The following is a 25,044-nucleotide window of genomic DNA, read 5'->3' on the forward strand; positions in this document are numbered from 1 at the left end:
GAGTTGGAAGCGTAAGTGTGTTTGTGTGTGTGTGTCTTTGTGTGTGTGTGTGCATGTGTGGGAGTTCTTCTAATCCTGTGTGTGTCGTTAGTGTGAACGGCCGCAACACTCTTTTGTTTGAGTTTGACACAGTTTGGTTCCCGGCGTCCTCACATCCAGGAAAGCATCCAACTCCTTGATTTTTGACCTGGAGAGTTCGTCTTTGCAAAACGTCATCCAGTAGGCCAGGAGCGCCACTATTCGCCACTATTCCCCGTCCAACACATATCTGGTTGATTTGAATTGAGACGGCCCCCGGATGGATGGAGTGTCAGATTGAGCCAAGGTCTTGGCCAGGTCTGGACAAGCAAAGATAAACACCAATTTAAACTGGCCAGACAAAATAAATATGAATTGGCCGTATGAGATGTTGTTTTGAAGTCAATATTGACTACACATGAGATAAGAGGGTGTTTGTATAATGCTGCATACGTGCAGAACACACGCACCAAACACACACCTATAACCAAACAACCACAAGCAATCTGCACTGCAGTAGATATTGAAAGTATAGGGAAACCAAAAGACACAGGTGAGGAATCCACCTTTCTCTTCTTCTCCTCCTCTCCTTTCCTCTTTCTTTCACTTGACCTCCATAACCCTGCCACAGCCGTCTCTCTCATTTGCAGTGTTGGGAACGTTACTTTTAAAAAGTAATTAGTTATAGTTACTCACTACTTGTTCCAAAAAGTAACTGAATTACTAATTTCACTTGGCCTTTATGTGTTAAATGGTTGAACTGCCCATTCAAGGCCCTGATACGCTTCCAACTGAATTTTAATTTGCTTAGTTGCAAAGGCTGTGGAACATCTGCCGAATACTACAGAAAATGCCAACTTTTCATCGGATTGCTCCGGATTCTCCATTTCTGCTGCTTCATCGAATCTGTTTGGTGTGTGCGTTTGCGTGTGTGTGTGTGGCGTTACCTAACGCCGTTCTTTTAAACGCCGTTATTACCAACACTGCTCATTTATCACTGTCCAACCCCTGCATCCCCCTTACACTCCTCTGTCTAGTGTACCAGGGGCTGCACCTCGTCCATATCAGTGTCTCCTTAAGGGACAACAAACAGCCTGCCATCGCTGTTGTCCCGGAGAACAGAAGATATATTCCCCTTTTCTTTAACATGGAGGCCAATTATAGGGCTCATAAACAAATGGGATATTGGGCAAATCTATCTGCTGGGGCCTCGGGAGGGGGAAGTAACCAGACCTGACATCAATCAGATTCCGATCAATAGCAATCCTAATGGCAATAATGTTTTTCTGAGTTTGGAGAACTCAGGAGAACAGAGATCTGTTTAGATGACTCTTAGTGGGGTTTGGTTTACAGGAAGACGCTTTTGTAATCTAGGTTGGACGGACGGACGGACGGACGGACAGACACACATCCCCTGTGGTGGGATTTGTTATTTTGTCTCTCTATGCTAAAGAGGAGAGGAAGTGAAAGGAGTAAAGGGGTATGAGGAATGTGTGTCTCCGCCACCGTGTGTGTGTGTGTGTGTGTGTGTGTGTGTGTGTGTGTGTGTGTGTGTGTGTGTGTGTGTGTGTGTGTGTTATGGAGTGAGCAATAGAGGGAAGGAGGGAGGGAGAGAGAGAGAGAGAGAGAGAGAGAGAGAGAGAGGGGGGAATGTCTTATGTAATGAACATACAATCCTCAATGCAAGGTTTTTTTAAACTTTTATTAAATAATGTTTAGGAATACATAAGAGGAGAAGAGGAAAAGACAGGTGTACGTCATTCAGCAGTACGGACAGTTCATCAAGATACATACCATAAGTTACAGTTCTCCTTGTAGGTTTGGCCCGATAAGAACTTGTTTCCGTTTTTTACACATTGGCCTAGGGAGGAGGCAAACACAAGCATGTAACACTCGCAGTGATTCAGCAAAAAACACAAAGAAAACGTTTTCACACATTCTTTACTACATTCTTCTTTTCTAAGAAGAATGCCCAATGACCATCTCCCCAAATAAAGATACTGTCAACTGTTTGAAACAAACTATCTATGTGTGCTTGTGTCTTTCTGTGCGTGCTTGTATGTATGTGTGTGTGTGTATGTGTGTATGTTTGTGTTTGTGTGTGTGCTTGTTTCTTATAAGCCAAGTCTAAGTCACTGTGAGCTCCAGTAATACGGTGCAGGAATGCAGCGTTGGCGTCCATCCTGGCTCGCTGGGTTCCCAGGCCCAGCCTTAACCACCTTTAGCACAGTCAGAGTAGGGGTCACCACACTTTTCTTTGGCTCCATTATGGCCCCGGGGAAACTTATCGACTGTTTCTGGTCGGCTTAGCTCAGGAGGTAGAGCAGTTGCCTTGTAACCGAAAGGTTGCTAGTTCGATCCCCAGCTCCTCCTAGCTGATTGTTGATGTGTCCCTGAGCAAGACACTTAACCCTAACTGCCCCTGACGAGCTGGCCGTCGCCTTGCATGGTTGACTCTGCCGTCGGTGTGTCAATGTGTGCATTAACCCATGTAAGTCGCTTTGGATTAAAGCGTCTGCTAAATGCCCTACTTGTAATTCCATTTGTGTGGAGCAATTTTACTCTACGTTGATACTTAAAACTTATATTGTGGTTTTATGATGTCTTGTGTTGAAAGGAATATGTTGGATGAATTCAATGAATAATATCCTTTTATCTAAGGCTCGGCAATTAATCGAATTTTGATCGCGATTTTGGCGTCAAACGATCACACAATTAACATAATCAATTTTTTTTCTTATTTTTTTTTTCTTTATGCTTTACAGAAAGGGCAGAACAGCTTGATACATATCTGTATATCATTATAGATTGGAAGATTTTCTTTTTGACCATTTTGTGTATTTCTTTAAGGCGAAATTTCAAAGTTCTCAGAGAGGATATCAAAATCGGAGAGACATGCTGAATAAATACAACATGTTTCAAACTCAAAAATAATCATTTGAATAATAGCGATTTCAATATTGACCAAAATAATTGTGATTATGATTTTTCCCATAATCGAGCAGCCCTACTATAATCCATGTAATTGTTTCTTCCTTGCCAATGGTGAAGAGACATACACATAGTACATAAAGGTGTTCCTAAGACACCAGCCCCTACAGCTGTTACAGCATTCAACACAGCTCTGTCAAACTGACAAACTGATTATCAAAAATTAAATATTTGCTGCCTGTGTTTGTAGTTTTATAGTATAGTGCAACCTATATTCAAATAGTATTGAAAATCGAATTAAACTCAGTCATTGTGGTATTTTTACTACACACTGTTTGTGTTTTCACGTGCGTATGTGTTATAAGTCAACCCCCAGTGTTTGGTAACATGCCTGCTAGATGAAAATCTGCCTCTTCTGGCATCAAAAGTGGGTGTGTCCACCAAGATGTTTGCTGGATAGATCACTGTACCAGCCTACCGAGTGGACTGTAGCAAATCATACATCTAGATGGACACGCCCACTTGTGATGTCAGAAGAGGCTGATTTTCAAAACAGCTTGTAATGGCTAATCACCCTCACACCTGGTGGTATAATAAGTTACCGTTAAACAGTGCTTTTTTTTCCTATGTTCGAAAGGAAGCACCTTTTCATCTCTAACCCGATGACGTTTTCCAAACAGGTTAAGGACAGGTGGCATAAAGGTTAGGTATGGAAGCATATATGTAGAAAAATTCAAATGGCAATGCAATTTGTAATTTGCAATTCAATAAGTCATTGCATTATGCAATTGAAGATTCATTATGCAATTGAATAATATAATTTGAAAATAATTATTCAAAGTTTCTTTAAATATGCAAAGTGACAATGAAATCCTTAATTCAATTCAATCTACTTTTTTTGAGTGCCTTTATTCAAATGGAACAGCTTTAGCGCCCCTGTGATTGCAATGCACTTCGCCACACCCCGTGTGTTGCAAAATTTAAATGACATTTCAATCCGCAAAACGCTTTGCAAAAGATTGTGTCTTCAACAATGGTGTTGAGGACACAGATGCAGTTGATAGAGTGCTCTGGGAGATAGGATAGATGACAGGAGTACACTACTCCGACTCTTTAATCATTAATCCTGCTTCTTAACTACGGAGACCCCTCGAGGGGGGCAGTTCGCCGTCCGATCGCCCTTATGTGATGGCTACTAACCATGGAAACAGTGTTGTAAATAAACTTGAAAACCTTTTCAAATCTTATTTGGTGTTTTATTGGTCCTTAATGTGCATAGTAAACAAGGTGCAAGTAAATAAGGTGCAAAGTAAATAAGGTGCAAAGTGATTCCGGAAATGATTTTGTTAGGGAACCAATCACAGCCCTTGCCGTCTCCGTCCGTCTCCGTTGCGTCGACGGATGGTTGAAAAATATTGGATGCGTACGTAAGCAACAGAGAGGGTCTCCGACAGGCTCTATGGCTATGGAGAGGGCTCTCCGTGTCTACATACAGCACTTAATAGAGGACTATAAACCAGCCTTGTCCATACTGGTTGGGCTGACGAGGAAGTGATGTAGGTCCCGCCCAGAGGGCCCGTAGGTTCGCTGATACGCTTTGCGGATTGGAATGTAAGTTGATGTTTGCTACACATGGAGTGTGGCGAAGTGCATTGCAATCACGGGGGCGCTATAGCTTTTCCATTTGCAACAAAAAAAATGTGACAAATGTTAATTCTACTTTTATTGTTATAACTTAACTCAAATTGAATTGACAATCTCATTGTCACTTTGCATATTAAAACACACTTTGAATAACATATTTTCAAATTACATTATTTAATTGAATAATGAATTGTCAATTGCATAATGCACTGACTTATTGAATTGCAAATTGCACTGCCATTTGAATTTTGCTGCATATATGCTCCCATAGGTAAGGAGATTTGACTTTCCGAACTGGGCCTCAGTGTTTTTAACTCAATTTGAAATAGCGGAAAAAACCTAAAGAATATATATGTATCAACACAAATATTGAACGGTAGGGTTGTAACAATGAACTCACCGATGAATGGGGGCTCGATGCCCAGGCAATGTCCCCAGAAGTCAGGGCAGCAGTCGGACACGGTGCGGTTGCAGAACAGGTCGCAGTAGCAGATGGTGTCAAGGTAGGGCACGGTGCACAGGTCGTCTCGGCCTGGACAGCAGCCTCCCCTCCTCTGGCAATAGGGGCCCAACGGGTCCCTAATGCCCCCGCGGTGCAGAGGGCTGGTCAGGTCTCTCTTCACCCTCTTGCTGGAGAGGACGCGATCTGCGCTAGCCTCTCCGACCAGCAAGAGCAGCGTGGACACCACCAACAAGATGAGCTTCATGCTTTATCTGTCCAAAGGATTGCAGAAAAAGGTTTCTATGGGTTACTTTTTTGGATAAAAGTCCAGGGATCTATTAGAATACAGTGATGGCTCTAAATGGGCCTCAGTATACCTATGTGGATATCTTGCTACTACAATAGCAGGCCTGTTCGACAAGTTGCTCCTGCGCATGTGCCAAGCAGCCTGCAGCTCACGCAGTCTTACCAGCAGCCGGTGCGGTATGGTGCACTACGGTTAGGTGCGGTTAGGCTGGTCACACAGGAATCCGTGAAATGACCACGGACGCTTAACTCAAAATACCGGGAATCCTCACGGAAACGCGCCAATTTCCGTGATATGGCCACGGATTTTGCTCCAATGCAAGTTATTGACACTCATATTCCGTGGCACACACACAGATCCCCTTCTCAACGACCGAGTCGACCACGGGCGCTTAACTCAAAATCCGTGGTGGCCTCACGGAATCACTTAAATTGTCCGGGATATGCCAACGGAATTGGCTCCAATGCAAGTTAATGGCACTCCTATTCCGTGGCACACACACAGATCTCAGTTTCCACGGCCGAGTCAACCTGGTCTCACAGGGATCCATGAAATGACCATATATATATATATTAGTGCTGTCAAGCAATTAAAATATTTAATCGGAATTAATCACATTAATGTCATTTAATGTCATAAACACATAATGTCATAAATATATATAAACACGTACATATATATATATATACACACATACATACATACATGTTTATATTTATTCATTTATTATATACGGAGACCACCAGACCTCCTCAAACCAACGAAAGTGGTCTATTAAATTCAAGATGGGAGGGCGAGAATAGGGGTATAGTGCCATACCGTCAATATGAATTTCATTCATAGAATTTCCGAGAGGAGGATCAATGGTCAGATACAGATCTCGTTATAACAATAATTTATATCGATGTAACGAGAAAGGATGTAATGATAACGCCAAGAAAATAGAGGCTACATGCTTGTAATAATTTAAATATAATTAACCTATAAAGCGTATAATGAGACAACGAGACGATCTAGTTGTGGGCCAGCAGAGGCTACATTTTAGCCAAATTCAGCCTATAACCTTATAGCCTACACAATAGTCTAACTCGCTACATGGTCTACTTATAAAATTATAACTAAATATTTGTATTTTTCATTGTATAATTATTTCAATATTAAACCAATGCATTTCAATCGGGAGATTATTTTCTTCAGAAGGGGGAACAGGCTGCCAGGATTCGTCAAAACAACAATCCTATGGTGGTTGCCATCGACCGCCCCCTTCCACCCACTTCTTTACGACCTAGGGCAATTATATCATTTTCTGTAACATCCACGCATATATCCTGCATTTAATACATGTTCATGTTATATGCACAATATTCTGAACAAACCCCTGAACATATTGATTCTAGATTCCTGTGATAGGAGCGGGACGCTGTGATGAGGAACATTAATGTACACAATGTATGCACTGTTCACGTTGCAAACGTGCAAAAAAATGTCAACTCAATTTGCATGAGTTCAAACATCTCTGCTCCAAACCACGTTAATGACGTTAAGGGCGGCAACTGAGCTGCAGTCAATTGTGTTGTTATTGTGTAAACTAGGGTCCGCTGGCTAGGAAATAGAAGGACACCTTGGGATATCTGTCAATTTAACGCACTTTAGACTTGTAATTAATAAGTTACTTTTGTATTGAACTTGACTCGTTTCTTATTTAAATCGCTGTCTGGTGTCTAGTTACGTCACTCTGAGAGATGCAAATGGACAGATTTTGTAGTGACACAGCCTAGACCTATAACCTATTAGTGAAAGCAAAACACCAAGCTCATTGATTTAACGAGGCAGGGTTATTTGAAACAATTAATTAAGTCATCATGTGTGAGAGGTCATTCCTCCTCCTGAGTGTGCTTCCTATTTATGTCTAGTGTATGTACCCCTACTGTCCACAAGCACCCCCCCCCCCATATGGATATGGAGAATTGTTGCCAAGTCCCAGTAGTGGTGGTGTCATACATATGAAAGAGGGCATTCAAATATACTACAATGATCAATTAGGAGGCCGAAGACCTAAAGGAAGTGATGCATTAGGTGACTGAGTCGAGGACATTAACAAGTAAGCTATAGACCTGGGATCTCTTTTATATCAAAGAGGGTCTCATAGGATGCATGCGATTATCAACTGGGGGGGCTCCAGCCCTACAGGAAAGGCTCATACAGCATCATCAAATGCTCCATTGAAACGCATTGGCAACAAGCCGTTGCTAGAAATTAATCTGAATTAGTTGACAAGAGATAGAATCTCTGTCCATTAGAACTTCAACTAGGGTTTATCTTGTGATTACTCTGTGAAAATTGTGGGTCTCTGGAAAAAAGCCAGCCCCAACCCTAACCCAAAACCTCGGACCCCCCTTCCCTGCCCTTGGGGTCAGAGAGGGCCAAGCTTCGGTGTGAGTGTCCGAGTTAGGCCCTAGAATAAGGTAGTCAAGTTTCAGGGCGGTAGGACCTTCCTATCTCAAAAACTGTCTTTCCACCACATTCTGATCCACTAGGTCTTCTGAGAGGCTTTGTCCAAAAAAGATTTTGACATCTCTAGCTATCTTGAAAAGACGGGAAAAGGGGCGTGACCTCCAACAGTAAAGTAAATGTGCATAAGACAGGTTTGTTTCTGGTCCCCATTTTTGGTGGGATGGGGGTGTAAATTTGTGCCTTAAAGGGGAACTATGCAACTTTTTTTGTTTAATTTACCTTAATATAACAGGTTAAGAGTCATTGTGATGGTTCTATAACCCTTTATGGGTCGATTGGTCGCTGTTTCGACTCCCCCTAGCGCATCTTGGAGGAAAAAGGGAATATGCAAGTTTCTGCCGGCGACCCGCCGCCCACTCTCGGGGAGTCTCGGGTCTCGCGAAGCACCGAATTGCTTTACGGCACTACAGACCCACGCACACAGAACCGACTCGATATAAACAAAATTACAAAGGGATTGTTACATTCATCATGGATCAGCCGACTAAAAAGAGACAGAGAAACCCAATGTCGGAGAAACAGAAGAAGAGAAAAGGGAGACTGACCAACAGAGAGGCCAGACACGAGTAAACGTTGGGCGAGCTTCTCAGGAATAGCGTGAACTGAAAGAAAAAGAATACTGCAAATCGGATGCCGACTTGCCATGGCCGTGTTGCTCTTGAAATTGTAAGTACCCTTGGGTGAACTTTGTCCTCTTTGTATTGTGGCTTCTTGATGTTGATAGTCTCTGTAAAAATGTGTTTGCTTGACCGTTTGGTTGTGAGCCCTGTATGTTTCTAGCTTGCTTGCTTGCTGGGGTGTTAGCGTACTCGCTACCAAACACGTTTGTTTTCATGGTTCTTTTGCTGGTCGTCTCGTCCCCCAGATACAGGCTAAATCCCCGAATCCAGTTTCTTGTTTATTTAGATCACCTGACCGCTATTCGAATGCCTTATTTTTCTAAGAGTGTATAGCCTATATCATGTGATATGTCCGGCTGGCCATATAATGCAGTACCCTACACGAGAGCTGCTAGTGAGCACATATTCGCTGGTAACAGAACTGTTATGATACGTGAACCTCCAATATAGCTTTAGCCATGTTATACCTTTGGTGTACTTACCCGCGTGTAAACATGTTTGTACAAAGATTGCTTTGCATTTTGTCTTAGTTACAAGCGTTGGCAAACAGCATTGTTATGAGGATTAAGGCTTGATGACCCAAGACGGCTCGGCCTGCCTGCCCCAGTACAGCCACCACCCACATCTGAACCTATGTGGGTACAAGTGTCACAAGGAGATCCAAAGAATCCTCGAGAAGATGTTACCCAATAGCCGTACAGCAAAAAAACAAACCATGAAGAACTGTCACTGGCATTTTTTTCAAGATCCAAAATAAATATTTTTCTAGCCAAAAAGTGTGCATTATTGAACCAATGAAAGAGAGCTGGTGCAAACATCTGTTATTTAAAAAAATGGAAACATTTTAAAACCATATACAATAATATTTATTAACAATGTTTATTTGCAAGCATTTACATGTAGACATAAATGTGTCCCTAATCTTCCAGACACAGCATCTGCCTTTGACAACTCTCCTGCGGGGACTAGCAACAGCATACCATCTCGATCTCTGAATCCATTTCCCTGTAGTTCCATACACAGTGACGTACTTGAGCAGATACATGAATGTACGATTGCTGCACAAATTGTTCATGCTATCGTTATGTTTTATGTTGGCCAACTCTCTTACACTGATCGTTCTGTTCAACAACCAAAGATAAAACAATTCTAATCTAGGATATAACATCTCCCCTTCAACTATAAAAAAGGATGGGTTTATTGTAACACATACACCCTTTCAAAATGTATAACCTTGTCTACTCTTTGTGAACATCTACCTCGGACATGGCTCCACGCATTCGCCGGCTTCTTTGAAAACATGCACATGGCTAGCGTAGAAATGGATAGGGAAGGGTCGTCAACGAGTTGTTACGACAGTGTTGCAAAATATCTCCTCCAAAGCTGTAGGGGGAGCTCAATGCGAGCACAAACCAAGAAAACAGCAAGGAACTGGCCAAAGTCGCATTGTTCCCCTTTAAGGTGTGTAGATACAGCTGGCCTGTGGACACGTTTTTGAACTCTGGGGTCAAAAGGAGCCGGCACCACACCCCTTATGAGATAACAAAAAGTGAATGTGAATTTCTCTCATATTTTTTTTGTCATTATTAAAGAGAGGCCTGATTCTCAGATATGCATGTTGGATGCTTGTGGACAGTAGGGGTACAGTAGATATAAATAGGAAGCTTGCAATTGACATTTCAATAACCAGAAATAGTCAATACACACTCAGGGGGAGGAATGACCTCTCAAACATGGTATCTTAATGAATTATTTCAAATAACCCTAATTAAATGAGCTTGATGTTTTGCTTTCACCAATATGTTATAGGCTGTGTCACTACCAAATATGTCCGTGCGCATCTCTGAGTGATGTAAATAGCCACCAGACAGTGATTAAAAGAAAGTGAAAGTGAGTCACCTTGATTACAAAAGTAACTTATTAATCCCAAGTCTAAACTGGAAAATTGAGAGGTATGGGGGGCAGTCGATGGCAAACACCATACCAACCATAACAGTCACGTGGCGTGGACGCAGGCCCATTGAAAAGAATAGGCCAAAAAAACCATTGGCGTGTCACATGTTTAGAGCGGTTATTGTAATGCTTTTTCCGCTGTGGGCAGTTTTACTACAATCTTGTGTGAGACTGGGTTTAAGGGACGTGGTTAGTTTCAGTTTTTGAGGGGGTCGGCTGAAAAAATTTGATGAATCGGATTGTTGTTTTGACGAATCCTGAGCAGCCCGCCCCCCCCTTCTGAAGTCAAAAATAATCTCCCGATTGAAATGCAATGGTTTAACATTGAATAAATTAAATATTAAAATATGTATTTTATATAAATAAATATATAATTATTTAATTATAATTTTATAAGTAGGCCATGTTATTATTATCGTTACAATGCAGCCTCTGCTGGCTCACAGCTAGATCGTCTCGTTGTCTCGTTATATGCTTTATAAGTTAACTATATTTAAAATTATTATAACCATGTAGCCTTTATTTTCTTGGCGTTATCATTACATCCTTTCTCGTTACATCAATATAAATTATTGTTATAACGAGATCTGTATCTGACCATTGACCATCCTCTCGGAAATTCTAAGAATGAAATTCATATTGACAGTATGGCACTATATCCCTATTCTAGCCCTCCCATCTTGAATTTAATAGACCACTGTCAATGCTTCGAGGAGGTCTGGTGGTCTCCGTAAATAATAAATGAATAAATATAAATATGTATGTATGTATGTGTATATATATATATATATATATATATATATATATATATATATATATTTATTTATTTATTTATTATATACAGACACCACCTCCTCGAATCAACAAAATAAATACATAAATATATAGGCCTATATATGTATAAATATATATGTGTGTATATATATATATATATAAATACACATACATATTTATAGATATTCACTTATTTTGTCATATATATATATATATATATTCATTTATTTATTATATACAGAGACCACCAGACCTCCTCGAAGCAACAAAAATGGTCTATTAAATTCAATATGGGTGCATGCGCGAAAATAGGGATATAGTGCCATACCATCAATATGAATTTCATTCATATATAAATATATATATATATATATATATATATATATATATATATATATGGTCATTTCACGGATCCCTGTGAGAACAGGTTGACTCGGTCGTTGACACGGGGATCTGTGTGTGTGCCATGGAATAAGAGTGTCATTAACTTGAAATGGAGCAAATTCCGTTGGCATATCACTGACAATTGAAGTGATTCCGTGAGGCCACCACGGTTTTTGAGTTAAGCACCCATGGTCGACTTGGTCGTTGAGAAGGGGATCTGTGTGTGCCACGGAATATGAGTGTCATTAACTTGCATTGGAGCAAAATCTGTGGCCATATCACGGATTCCACAGATTTTGAGTTAAGTGTCCGTGGTCATTTCACGGATTCCTGTGAGACAAGGTTGACGCGACACATTAAACAAAGAGCAATAATGGACGGCGTCCAAGAAGGACGGCAAACTTTTGTGCAACATTTTCTTGAATAAAGGAGGCTTCACCATTGTCCAGAGATACCTCGTGGTTACTTTGTTTGTTTTTATCCCCCTGTCACACAAAAGTGACGATTCTGTCGACCAATTAACGAACGGCGTGTGCAGCTCCAGTTTTTCTGCACCCTTTCAGACCGCTTGGTAAACCACCGGAGGAGTACGATATTTATATCGCCCCCTCCCCCCTTCCAACTGTTTTATGGTTGTACGGTTCGGTGCATTTCCACCACCAAAAGTTTGGCAGGGTCAGTCATTAATACCTTGTTGCTAAAATTGTATATTACTCTCTTCTATTGGTGCAACAGTATGAATATTTAACCTCACGGTCATTGTGACCAAAATGATCACGGTTTTCGGTATTATCACTATATTTTTTAAAGTGTGTTCAATATGTTCAGAAAGCACTGATAGGCCTACATAAACTGAAATAGTTTCAAAAGTGTAACAGTGTTTATTATATTTAAAAAATATATCATTATATTATTATCAAAAGCGCAACTTTTAACATCAAAGGACCAGGTGTTCAGCATGTAAACAGCTTATTTGTCAGGAACATTTCCAGTCGTGCAGTTTGAAATTATACAAATCCAAACATTCAAGCTAAGACATAAAGAACGATATGTGATCAAATCAAAGAAACACCAATCATTGTATAATTTTTTTTTTCATCATCAAAATTTAAATGTAAAACTGTTCACATGAACATTTTAAAGTAAACCTTAAAAAATAAGACAAAGTGCATTATGCATTTAAAATAAACAGCTGCTATAAACAAATTACAAGTGTTAATGACATAAAAAATAAAATAAAAAAATAAAAAAATATGTAAACAAATCAACGGAACACAACTGATGTATTCCTATTCTCTCCATCAACAAATAAGATGCTGCTGATCAAGCATCATGTATGTATGCATCTCTATTCACTTGAGTTTAAACTGAAAAAATGTCAACATATTTACTTGGTTTGGTTTAAAGCATTGGTTTTTTAAAGTGCGGCCCGCGGGCCAATGGCGGCCCGCAGAAACATTCCTGGCGGCCCACAATGACATACAGATGTAAGTAAAACAAAATAATAATTTTAAAAAAAGTTTTTTATTTTTATTATTATATCAATATTAATTTCAACAAAAATAAATAAATATAAAGAAAAAAGTTGACTCTCTCTAGCTTTCAATTAAATCCTGTTACATTTATTAGTTTTAATCCGACTGTACATTACTTTGAAAGGATGAACCTCAGTTTTCGTGATTTAGACCTCACTTGACCTCACTCCCAGAGGTCCACGGTGCAAGGTTTCTTTTCACCACTAGGATGCTGACGGCGTATCCCGCCTGATTTTTTTTTCCTTTGGCGGCCCTCAGTCAAATTCTGAGTTCCTAAATTGGCCCTCAGCTGTCAAAACTTTGAGAACCCCTGGTTTAAAGTGTGATCTAAGAGGCGAAACAATGTACCCGCTGGCACTGTATAGTCTCTCAGATGGAACACTGGTTGCTGGGATAGCTTTCTTGCAATCCTGGCAAGATGAGGCAGCTCTTATGCATGGCCCCTCATCCACACCAGTGGAGCTCCCTCAGTTGGAATGGATGGCAGAGAATTGTAGACCTTGACTTCCTCCTTCACTGAATTTTCTGAGGTGGCTGGAACTGAACCCTCTTTGCTGCCTTGTTGGGAAAAAGTGTCCCGATTAATGCCATACTCCGACACTGAACGAAAATGTGGGTTCTAGATGGAATGCTTCTGGTACCATGTTATTCATTTCAGCAAATGTTTACATAGATGAGTCATGAGATTGCTGCCTTTAGCAAAAACTTTTTGCCTGCACGTTCTGCAGACAGGATAACTGTCTTCAATCAACTGTCCCTTGGCATTCTTATAATACCCAAAATATGTCCATACTTCAGACTTAGTCCTTTTAGAGGACTGATTGATGTCCTGAGCGCTGTCGTCTCCTCCTTCTGCCATGAATTAGACTTCAAGAAAGTTTAAACACAGGTTGTAGGCTACACAGTGCGCCTGTCCGGCAACTTCAGCAGACTGACACAAAGCTGTGAATGATTAAACACAGATTCCACACCGTGGTAATACACCGAGATAATACTTTTATTTGAAATTAAAACATTAATTGCTATTGTCAACATTTTTATAGGGGTTTACCATAAACACCGGCAACCGTTACATCCCTACTCTCCTCCTTGAGCCTCCCGAAATGTCTTGCGATATTGATATCCCCCCTTCCCCCTGCTGACTATTTTAGTTACATTTTTCTAATGTTTTGTGGGCCGGCTATTTGTCACTGTAGGCTACTGCTGCCTGTCTTGGCCAGGAAACTTGAAAAGGCGATTTCTTATCTCAAATACGTATTTTTCTGGTAATATATTGAAATAAAAAAACATCTTAAACTCTCACGTCAGGTAGCCTCCTCCTTGAGCCACCTGAAATGTCTTGCGATATTGATATCCCCCCTCCCCCCTGCTGACTGTTTAAGTTATTTTATTTTTCTAATGTTTTGTGGCAGGCTATTTGTCACTGTAGGCTACTGCTGCCTGTCTTGGCCAGGACACTTGAAAAGGAGATTTTTTTAATCTCAATTACGTATTTTTCTGGTTAAATATTCAAATAAAAAACAGCTTAAACTCGTCAGGTAGCCAACGTAAAATCCACAATCATGCCATCTCCCCCCCCCCCTCTCGCTCTCCCCCTCAGAAGCCTCTGCTTTAGTTCAATATAGTCAGGTAGGTTGCTGCCTTAGCTGTTTTTACACTTAGTTTATTTCACTAAGGTACTTCAGTAAATGAACAAAACTTTCAGTTTGAAGCTGTCTGATATTATTTTCAACTAACCAATAGTATTTGCCATGCATTTAAAAAATGTCAATGCACTTTGAGCCCTGAATAACAGTAAAGGCTATTGAATAGTTTATTTGCATGAATAGGATACTACACTTTGGATTGAACAATTATGTTACCCATAAATTGACTAATTTTATAATGTAATCAAATGCTCACTAGGGAGAAAATTATTATGCTTGCTTCATAAAGTAAGGAGAAAATTATTATGCTTGCATTGCTGCGCTTTCATTACTTAATAGGTGAACCAAAATGTTATACGTTGTAACATTATAGGCAAATTGTTATTATATTATGTGCTCAGCAATTTGTTGGTACAGCTAACCACAGATCACTCACACTAACGCTCAACACACTTGGATTGCAGTTTCAAACGAGCTGGCAGAAAGGACCTTACATGAACCATTCACTTTCGGCTTCCTATCTCTTTTAACCAGTTGAAGTAATATAAACTCAACCTCACCTCCCAGATTAACAGAATGGTCAACACAGAGCAGCCCGTCTCGTCTCAGACCTGGATGCGTTTCTGGTTCCATAAAGGGACCACAACAATTGCCATAACTCACCTGACTTCCTGGTTTTGTTTATCGTGTAAAGAATTTGTTTTCATTTGTTTTTAATATTGTTTTATTTAGGATTACATGAACAGTGCGGTATTAGTTCCAATATGATAACCATTGTAATTGAGAGGCCATTATCAAGTGTGCTACATTTTTGTTGATCTAAAAAGGACATGTGTGGCTAGGCTCAACCTTTGGATGACATTATCACACTGGACAAGATGACAATCATGGCTAGAGAAACAAAGAGACTTCCTGCAGTCCCAGCTATTCATACACACGCAGTTGGTTGAGGAAACCCAACCAGCTACCCAGCTCTGCTTCAAACATACGCCACCACCTCTAACCCCACTGGCGGCTTATTGACTTCAGAGATACACAAGTCTTTAACACGCACATGTGTGAGATAATGGATGGAAAGAGAGAAGGAAAGAAAGAAAGAAAGAATTGATCGAACAAACAAACAAACAAACAAACCAAAAAGAGAAGACTCAGGAGATTGGAGATTTAGGGGGGGAACAGAAGCAAATGAGGACAGATAGGAAGGCTACAAACACGCATGCAGTGAGTATGTTTTCGGACAGCTGTATTGACAATGTTTCTATCAACACATACAGCGGTGGGCTGCTTGGCCTTTACGAGCCTGCCCTTAGTAATGGACTGACAAAGGGAAAACAATTACAATATCTTCAACAATCCCATTTTCCATGAAGATAACATTCAATTAATCAGAAATCCAGTCTAGACATTGTTAATGTGGTAAATAACTATTCTAGCTCGAAAGGTGATTTTTAATGGAATATCTACATAGGTGTACAGAGGCCATTTCCAGCCATCACCCCTTGTTCTAATGGTATATTGTTTAGCTAATCGTGTTAAAAGGCTAATTGATGATTAGAAACCCTAATGCAATTATGGTAGCTGAAAACTGTTTCCTGGAAACATGAAATTGTCTGGGTGACCACAAACCTTTGAACGGTAGTGTATATTTAATATATGTAGTATGTAAGACCATAATCATCCAGTAATATATCAGTGACTTTTAACCCAAACTTTTAAACGGTAGTGTGTGTGTATATATATATATATAGAGAGAGAGAGAGAGAGAGAGAGAGAGAGTAGTTGTGGTCTGGACAGAATAGCTTGACCGGCTGCTTCCATGTAATCAGCCTCATCATCAGTCATTCATTATCCAATCAGGGCTCAGAGAACAATTACTATAACACGACTGAAGCTGTGGAAATGCGTGCCTGTGCTTTTCAATTGAAAATAACGCGCACACAGCCTCACAAACACACACACACACACACACACACTGATGGCATATGGTGGAAGGACCAGCCACCACCCCCCTCCCCCTTCATGTTGGACACCAGAGCATGGAGTGTTCTGTTGTGGTCGACTGGGCAGCAGTGCAGTAAAACACCCGGGCTGTTCAATGAGCCGCTGAAGGGCGAGGGGTCCCACCGTTGACCCCCCTAAAGAAACCCTAATAGGTCCTCCTCGAGTATCTGCTCACAATAACCGGCAACATGCAGGCTCTGCCAGCCTCGCTACAGCTTTCCCCTTAGTTCTGCTCCACTTGGGCAACGTCTGGTGTGTGTGAGGCCACAAGGTCTAGGAGGGTCTGTCTCCTTTGCTAAAGTGGAAAGGGATGTTCTAGAAAAATACAATAGCAATCGAATTGGGGATTACACTAATGAAACAAGACAACAAATGAAACAATAATCAATTCTTAATGCATACATAATTGTGTACAGCATTTTTTTTCTCCCGATTAAAATAACACATTTGATTCAAACCCACGGAGCGTTTATTCAACACTGGCAAGTGGTTTTATGTCCTTTAATCGTATGCAAAGGAAACCACACATACGTTATAGAGAGGCAGAGAAACTAGCGCTTATCTGCCTATCTACTGTGCATTTATAGAGGCAGACACCAGACAAGTACACGTTTGGGCGCGATCGCAGGAACGCCGACACAGTCATTCCCCAAAACACCCACACAGACAGACAAAGACCGACAGATGGACAGATGGCCACAAAGACAGAAGGACATACTCCCACATGCAGTTTGACAAATAGCACTCACTTTGTACACAAAACAAGCATAAGACATGACTTCTCCTAAGAATTCCACCTGTTCCAATAATAAAGTCTGATTCAGGCAGGACTGGGTCCCACACATTTGGAGAAGAATCAGCACTCAACTTGTTGTATCTCAGAATAGAGTACTTGAGAATCTACTCTATATGAAGAATGACTCTCTCTGTTTCCCTCTTCATATATAATTCTTTCTCCCTCCTTCTGTCCTTTCCTTTCTCTCTCCTTCTTTCCTTGCCTTTCTCTCTCCCCCAAAACATTCACAGCATTGTAAAGTCCATTAGGCTTACTCACCCAAAGAGCCACAAGAGAATGAACTTTGAATCACTGGTGCAGACGTCAGACACACATTAAAGTCAGTTTATCTGTCTCACAAACCTTTTACTGCTGAGAGAGGGCAGTCCAGAGAGGTAGCTTATCTTACTTCTGATTTTAAAAGAAAATCTACAACCATTTACCAAAAACCTCATACATGAAACCAGACTCATTACCAAAAACAACTCATTGTACCAAACAAGTTTCAGGAAAGCTGTTTTTTAGATCTATTTTTAGCCCTGTAAACATGATCATATACCAAATACCTCCGCTGTTATACCCTCTTCTTCAAAAGCTATAGCTGCTTCCAATTCGTGCCACTCATGGAACTGAGAGCATGCTCCAAGTTTTTAATAAAAGTACACTCATATACAGTCGTCATAATACATAATAGTAGTGAGAAAATAATACCATATTTTCTCACTACTCCCAGTAAGACAATATTTACCAACTTTTTACAGCACTCCAAATTTGAACAATTAGGCAACTGTAGCTTACAGGCAACAGTAAACACAGTTCCAACACTGGATATAGACCAGGTTCATTTGAAGGCAGTTATTCTTGGGAACAGAAATCTGGAATGAAGTATTAGTATGAGCATTAATACTGTAGTACAGTAAGTATTAGTACTGTGATATAGTGACACATAGGTTGCACCTGCCTCCACCCTGCCATAGAGACAGGCAGGCCTAGAGAGTAGGCAGTGATTGAGTGAGTTCTTAAACTCTCAAAGATTCTTACCTTTTCTTTAATTTCAAGCGGAAGAAAACAACTGTGTAGTTTATAATCCCACGGAATCAACACTTCTGTCCCAAATTGACGATTGTTCTGGAACGCTCTCTCTCTCTCTCTCTCTCTCTCTCTCTCTCTCTCTCTCTCTCTCTCTCTCTCTCTCTCTCTCTCTCTCTCTCTCTCTCAAGTATATGTGACAGTAAGTCCGCCCCTTTATTTTCTCTCTCTGTTTAGCTCACCGGCTATGTCCGCTCTCTCCCTGCCTTCTCTCTTTATACACCCAGCAAGACCACTCCCCCACTCTCCCTGTGTTCACTGCCTCACTTTGCCCACTCCTTGCCTCGAATGCCCTCACTCTGAAATGTTCTGTTTACCCCCCCCCCCCTTCTCTCTCCATGCATTTTTTTTAATCCATCTCCATTTTCTATTTTTTTTTCCATTATCCTCTGTTTTAAAAGATTGACCTTCTTTAATTCTGCCTCATCATACCAGTAACAGCACGGAACCCATTGTTTCACGTTTTTTTCAGGTTTTCCTTTTCCATGAGTGGCTAATGGCTATTTTTTAATTAGCTATTAGTATCATATGTGTTATCTTTAATCCGGATAATCTCTCTCTCCTCTCTACTCTGAAGACTGAGGAGCCCAGCCGTCTGCCCTCTAGTGGTCAGAAACAGCATTACACCTTTAGCCCACACTGCAGGGCTTTGAAAATGTTGGACTAGGCTGCAGTAGGGCTGAGCTTTGGTTGCTGTGTTGTTCCCTTGGCTGCAATAGGGCTGATTTGCAAAATGTAAAATAAAACACAACAGAAACTGTATTTCGCTACGATACTTGATTTGAAACATCAACGAACACCACTAACCACTCGGTGAGTTGCACATTTCTGAAAACGATTTATGTTTTTCTAACTCTAGTTCTATGATTGTAGGTGTAGCCGTCTAGGATTCGTCTTCTGGGCCTGTCCCTGAAAATTTCAGCTATGCACCAATCAACGTGGGCACCGCCCACATTCCCCAAGGTTACGTTTATATAAGCCGGCGCCGTTCGTCCTTCATCCTATTCTTTCAGCAATTGGAGGGAAAAGCAGGTGAGAAATTAGACGGCTACGCCTACATCATAGAACTAGAGTTATAATAACATAACTATCGTTCTATTTCATGTAGGCTACGCGGTCTAGGCTTCGCCTTATGGGCTCAGGTGAAGCTTTGAGCGGAGTCCAATCAATGTACTCCTGCTGGACCCCAGTGACAAAGACCTAAGTCACAGGGCACATCAGACTCAAGAACCTGAAATTCTCCTTAGAGCACGCAAAGTGATGATCAAGAGAATAAAGCAAGACTGTAACTTCTGACTCAACCCGTATTTCATATAATCTATAAAAACCGGGCGATGCAGAGCAACAAGGCTTCTCCTGCGTCCGCTGCCACTGGGGGCGGAGCTAGGACAAAATAAAAAGCCGCCAACTGTGGTTAGCAGCAAGGCCCCTCTTTAGTCCGCTCCCAACGAGAGGCGGTAAGAGGAACCGCTGGCAGGGGTAACAATGAACAGAGCATCTTATCTGCTTCGCTGAGCAAGGAAGAAGCTCTGGTTGCCAGTGAATATGTGTAAAACTGGAACAAATATATTGCGACATTGGATTAAAGGTCCACACAAGTAATCATCACTTTCTCATAGCACAAAGCGTATAAGAGACAAGGATAACATTCAATAAAAATGGTCAGAGGCAAGGGCGTAGGAACCGGGGGGGACGGAGGGGACGTGTCCCCCCCGATATCGGAGACAGGCGCATTTGTCCCACCTAAAAATTATACCGGATCTGTCAGGTTTCCGATATGTGTCCCCCCCAATGTTAAACTCATTCCTACGCCCCTGGTCAGAGGACAGGATATTAAAGACGCCGGTTAAGAACTGTAACCAAAGTCAGAATATCCAGTCACTCCTAATACCAGCGTAATGCTGGGACGTCACAATGAGGCGAAGCCAAGACAGTGTAGCCTACATGAAATAAACAGCGACAAAGTGCAGCTAATTCGGCGCATCAAAAAAGCTCTTACTTTACGGAGAACACACCAAGTTTGCGACATGACCGTATGCAACGGTAGACTAAAAGTCTACACAAGCTCACAAAACCTTCTCAATAAACGCAAAGCGTAATAGACATAGAGGTAGCGGATCAATTATAGTATAAATTGGAGGACCGGATATTAAAGACGCTGGTTATGAACCGTGACCAAAGCCAGAATAATCGGTCAATTCTGGCATAATGCTAGGTCACCACAGCGTGACAGCAGAGAGACTTAATCGAGGAGAAATGTTACAGCTCCGAGAGACAAACCTAGCCAAGCCTGGTGCCATGAGGCGCCGCCAGACGGAAAAGCCTACATAAAAATATACAGTGACAAAGAGCAGCTTAATTGGCACAACAACTCGATAAGTAGCTCTAGCTTGCCGGTGTAAAAATCCCAGCGTAATGCTGGGACACCGCTAGGTGACAGCAGAGATAGACTTAATTGAAGTGCAATTTATTACAGCTCCGAGAGACAAGCCTATATCCAAGCCGTGGAAGGGGTCGCCGACTCAAAAACAAATGGGAGCCCCCGGATATGTCTAACATGTAAAAAACAGATAAGGGCAGGACCATGACGCAGCCGCTAAAATGTCCTCCACCGAAACGCGCAGAGGGCGGAAGAGGAAGGCGCTTAGGCACTCTGGATAGTGTTGATAATCACTGCTGGCAGTGTCTGCCCTGCAGGATGAACCAATCCGAAGGGTTGGCAACTTCCAGACATTTACAGGCAACTACCTGTTTACTATGATGCCGTCTGGGTGCCGTTATTAGTATATTAAGACCTGCACCTGCAGACTCCTGAACAGTTTTTAACCCCGAGCTATAAAATAACTAGAATTGTATTTTACGGTAGCTTACCTTCTGAATCCACTTTGCTCATGTTGTCATCTCCGTTGTCGCTGTCCCCACCATTAGTTTCTAGACAAAAAAGGGAGAAATTGGACCCAGGTTTCAAGTTTACCTTGAAATGTTCACCTGTAAATTAATTTAAATTAATAAATTGATACCAACCTGTGCTGTTAATTATGGATGCCAGAGATGTGACAATGGGCTTCTGGCCAAGAATATTATCCATTTCGGTGAAAAAGCTGAACTTGTTTTTTCCAGCGGCACTGCTTGGGGACATCTGTCATTTCTTGCACATGTATTGTTGTTTTAGAGCTTTCCACTTACTCCTCAACACATTCCAGGGCTTGTCGTATCCTTTTGCTCTCTCTTAGGTCCTGATATATAGTGGAATTGCGTTGTTTTCCATCTAAAATAGCTGTAATGTTTTTTTTCTTCAATGAGAGCAAGAAAAAGTTTTACCTCTTCAACCCTCCACACGTATCTATTATCCACGTTGGCCATCTGTTCCATGGACATATTTAAAGGATATATTTAAAGGATATACAAACGCTTAAAAATAGATAGTGATGCTACAAGTTGATGTCGGTGTGGTTGCTATGGACGGTCGTTGTGCAGAAATCGCAAAGACATTGTTAGTCCCATGTGTTCAATGTTCGCTACGTCACAGCTTTTTCAAAGTGTGTTTCCATCTCCCATTTTGTGCTTTTACTCTCTTTCGCATAAGTCAAAAAACACCTCAACCGAGCGTAAAAACTTTCTTGCGAATTAGGATTTTTATGTGAATTTTGGTGTTTCCATCACCGTTCCATCACACGCAGCTACTGACTCACTTATAGGGACACTTCACCCATTTGCATTAAGCTTTGTATCACCGGTACACCGGTGTGAACTTGCGCTACGGTATGGATTTTGATGTTACCGTGTGACTAGTGTGACCGGTAGATCACAAGAGCTCTAAAGAAGCAATAATTTAGTACCAGAGACGCAGTCGTTTATTCATAATATCATCCAGCGCATACAGCTTTTGGCCGTGTTTGTTACGATATTCTAGAAAACTCCGGGAGCTCCGGCGGTAGACCTGGAGCTCTATATCTAAATGATATAATATAATATATAGACATCTATAATATAATATATAATATTATGGGAAAAAGCTGTGTGCGCCTCTGGATGACATTATGAATAAACGACTGGTCGGGTTCTCCAACGTCTCTGGTCCTTCCTCATCAATCTGAAGTCGTGGTACATCTGGACTTCAGAGAATCAAAGCCAATGTTTCTTCCCCCAATTCCTTCTCCACCATGGACGAGAATCAATCCACATGTCTTATTTTGCAAACCCGCACCCGCCCGTACCCACAAATTACATTCCATACCCTACCAGACCTGCTATAAATTGATACCGAATCCCGACCCGCACCCGAAGGAAAACATTAGATGGAACGCCGTGGAATGACACTATCTGATGTTTGGCGTGGTGCTTTAGGCTACGTTTACATGATGACGGTCTGAACAGAAGACGCAAAAGTGGCGTCGCGTCTTCACTTTTTATTCCGCGTTTAGATGAGCGTTTTCGGGAGGAAATCTGCGTGCATACGGTGATGCAAAAGTGTGTGGATTTCGGTTAGGTATGCATGTCAGGCGGCTAGGTGGTGCTGTGATACACCATCGCACAACACCACCATGTCCGAGCGCATGTGTAGAATCTCCCTTGTTCTCTTATCTGCGCTGCGAAAACCAAAACATAATTACAGATCCTTCTCTGTTCAGTAATACTATCTGTACATATCCTGTACATTTCGTGGAAAGACTCCTGTAAGTTTATTAGAGCTGCCAGAGCAGCTTGACGGTCCGACGCATGGAAATAATCCAACATGTTTGTTTATTTCCCTGTACTGGCGCTGTATGTGACGTAAACGCGTACACGACGTGAGCAGATCTGAGCAGAGTTTTGCGTCTTGGCAGTGTAGACTGAGACGCTACGGCAGAGCGGATTCAAGTTTTCCACTCTGCTGGGTGGTTTCAGATTTTTGCGTTTTTAAGCCCCAAAAACGCCGTCACCGTCTAAACGAATGGCACTTCCGATAAAATAAAATAAAAAATATATATATTTGGCCGTTTTTACCCGCAAGCGTCCTCGTGTAAACGGGGCCTTAGATTGCTGTGCAGAAAAAGCACCGGAGAACAGTTTTAGTTGACTCCTCCTGAATAACATATCCAGCACCGGAGAAGTCTCGCTCGCATTCGCAAAACCCGCGTCCGACCCGCGCTGTTCAAGCTTCCGACCCGACCCACACCCGTGTCCCACACAGTATTCTTTTTCACCCGTTCAATCAAAATTGTGCGGGTCACCTGTCGGGTACCCGAACCCGTGCAGGACTCTGGCCGAGATAACCCCCACTACGACTCTTTACTTGTTGTGGAAGTACCAGGGACGTCCGAGGACCTGGCTGTTATGATACGTACCTCAGGGAGTGAACGCTGATTGGCATTGTGGGAGTTTTCGTCTTTAATCCACAAGCGCCAAAAAGTCACTGGCTGCCTTTTCTCGGGCAAGAAGGCACCAAATTAGAAATTTATGTTACTAGTCGACTACATATATGACCCACTTTCAATACAGATTCATGTCTCCACCGGTGAAATTCTCCTTTAAATGTTGCTGCAACGATGCAACATGTAATCCATTGAATCCACAATATCCGAAGCATTATAAAAAAAAACATTTTCCTTATACGCGTGCAGCTGTGAACTTATGTATTGTAATTTATTGTATGATGTGTACTTTAAGGGTTATGATTAGACTTATCATTTAGCTTTCACAACGATTGACCCTGAAAAGCAGTGTCAACATTTAAATACTTTTTAACCATTCAGCAAACATAAAGTCATCAACACGACCACTCAAAAGGTGGAAATGCCAACTTTCTTCTTCTCATTCACATATAAGCTAAATAACATTTCCGCCGGCGAAAATGCTACCTCAGGGGTAGTATTTTTTTACTTGTTTGTGAGAAAGCCGCTATGGTTACACACAGAAGACAAAAGAGGACACATTCAATAACAACTAGAAGTCAGCATAGGGAACTCGTAACCATGGAAATTAAAAACATTGACATTTTAACGAATCTGCCTCTAATTCTTTCATTTTGGATGAAAAGCATTTAAGGTAAAACATTCTTTCAGTTTCAACTTTCCTGCAACATATTCCATGTCTTGGGTGCAGAATAAACAAATGCCCTTTTTCGATATTCCTTATGGACATTCGGGACCAACCGTATAACAAAGTTGTGAGCGCAAAGCATTCTTTCTGTCACTTTTCTGCGTGAAAAGGATACATAAGTAGTATGGGATATTGGGTTATTCGATGACCTGAAGAAACTGTCCTCATTCCTGTTTAGTATTGTTTTAAAAATAACAGAAGACACAAAACCGTTTATCAGCCCTATCATATAACATTAAGTCTGTATTATTGTATGGTGGGGCAAAAAAGGCTGTTTTCCAGCGACTTGCCAAAGCGGGTATCTCTACAGTACACTCCAATGCAGTTGCC

The 25,044-nt window shown here is 41.4% G+C and overlaps 1 protein-coding gene across 1 annotated transcript in view; it reads right to left on the minus strand.

Annotated features, from left to right (window-relative positions):
- The window catches only part of tinagl1 (tubulointerstitial nephritis antigen-like 1), a 40,037-nt gene extending 21,232 nt beyond the window's left edge, over positions 1-18,805 (minus strand). Inside the window, exons 1-3 of the mRNA XM_079750006.1 lie at positions 18,586-18,805; positions 4,994-5,307; positions 1,813-1,879 (exon numbers count right to left, since the gene is read on the minus strand). Coding sequence (XP_079606132.1) covers positions 1,813-1,879; positions 4,994-5,300 — 374 coding nt within the window. The 5' untranslated portion in view covers positions 5,301-5,307; positions 18,586-18,805. The remainder of the gene's footprint in view (positions 1-1,812; positions 1,880-4,993; positions 5,308-18,585) is intronic.
- Positions 18,806-25,044: the final 6,239 nt, after the last annotated feature.

This window comes from Pollachius pollachius, assembly GCF_949987615.1.
Source record: "Pollachius pollachius genome assembly, chromosome: 13".
Taxonomy (NCBI): Eukaryota; Metazoa; Chordata; class Actinopteri; order Gadiformes; family Gadidae; genus Pollachius; species Pollachius pollachius.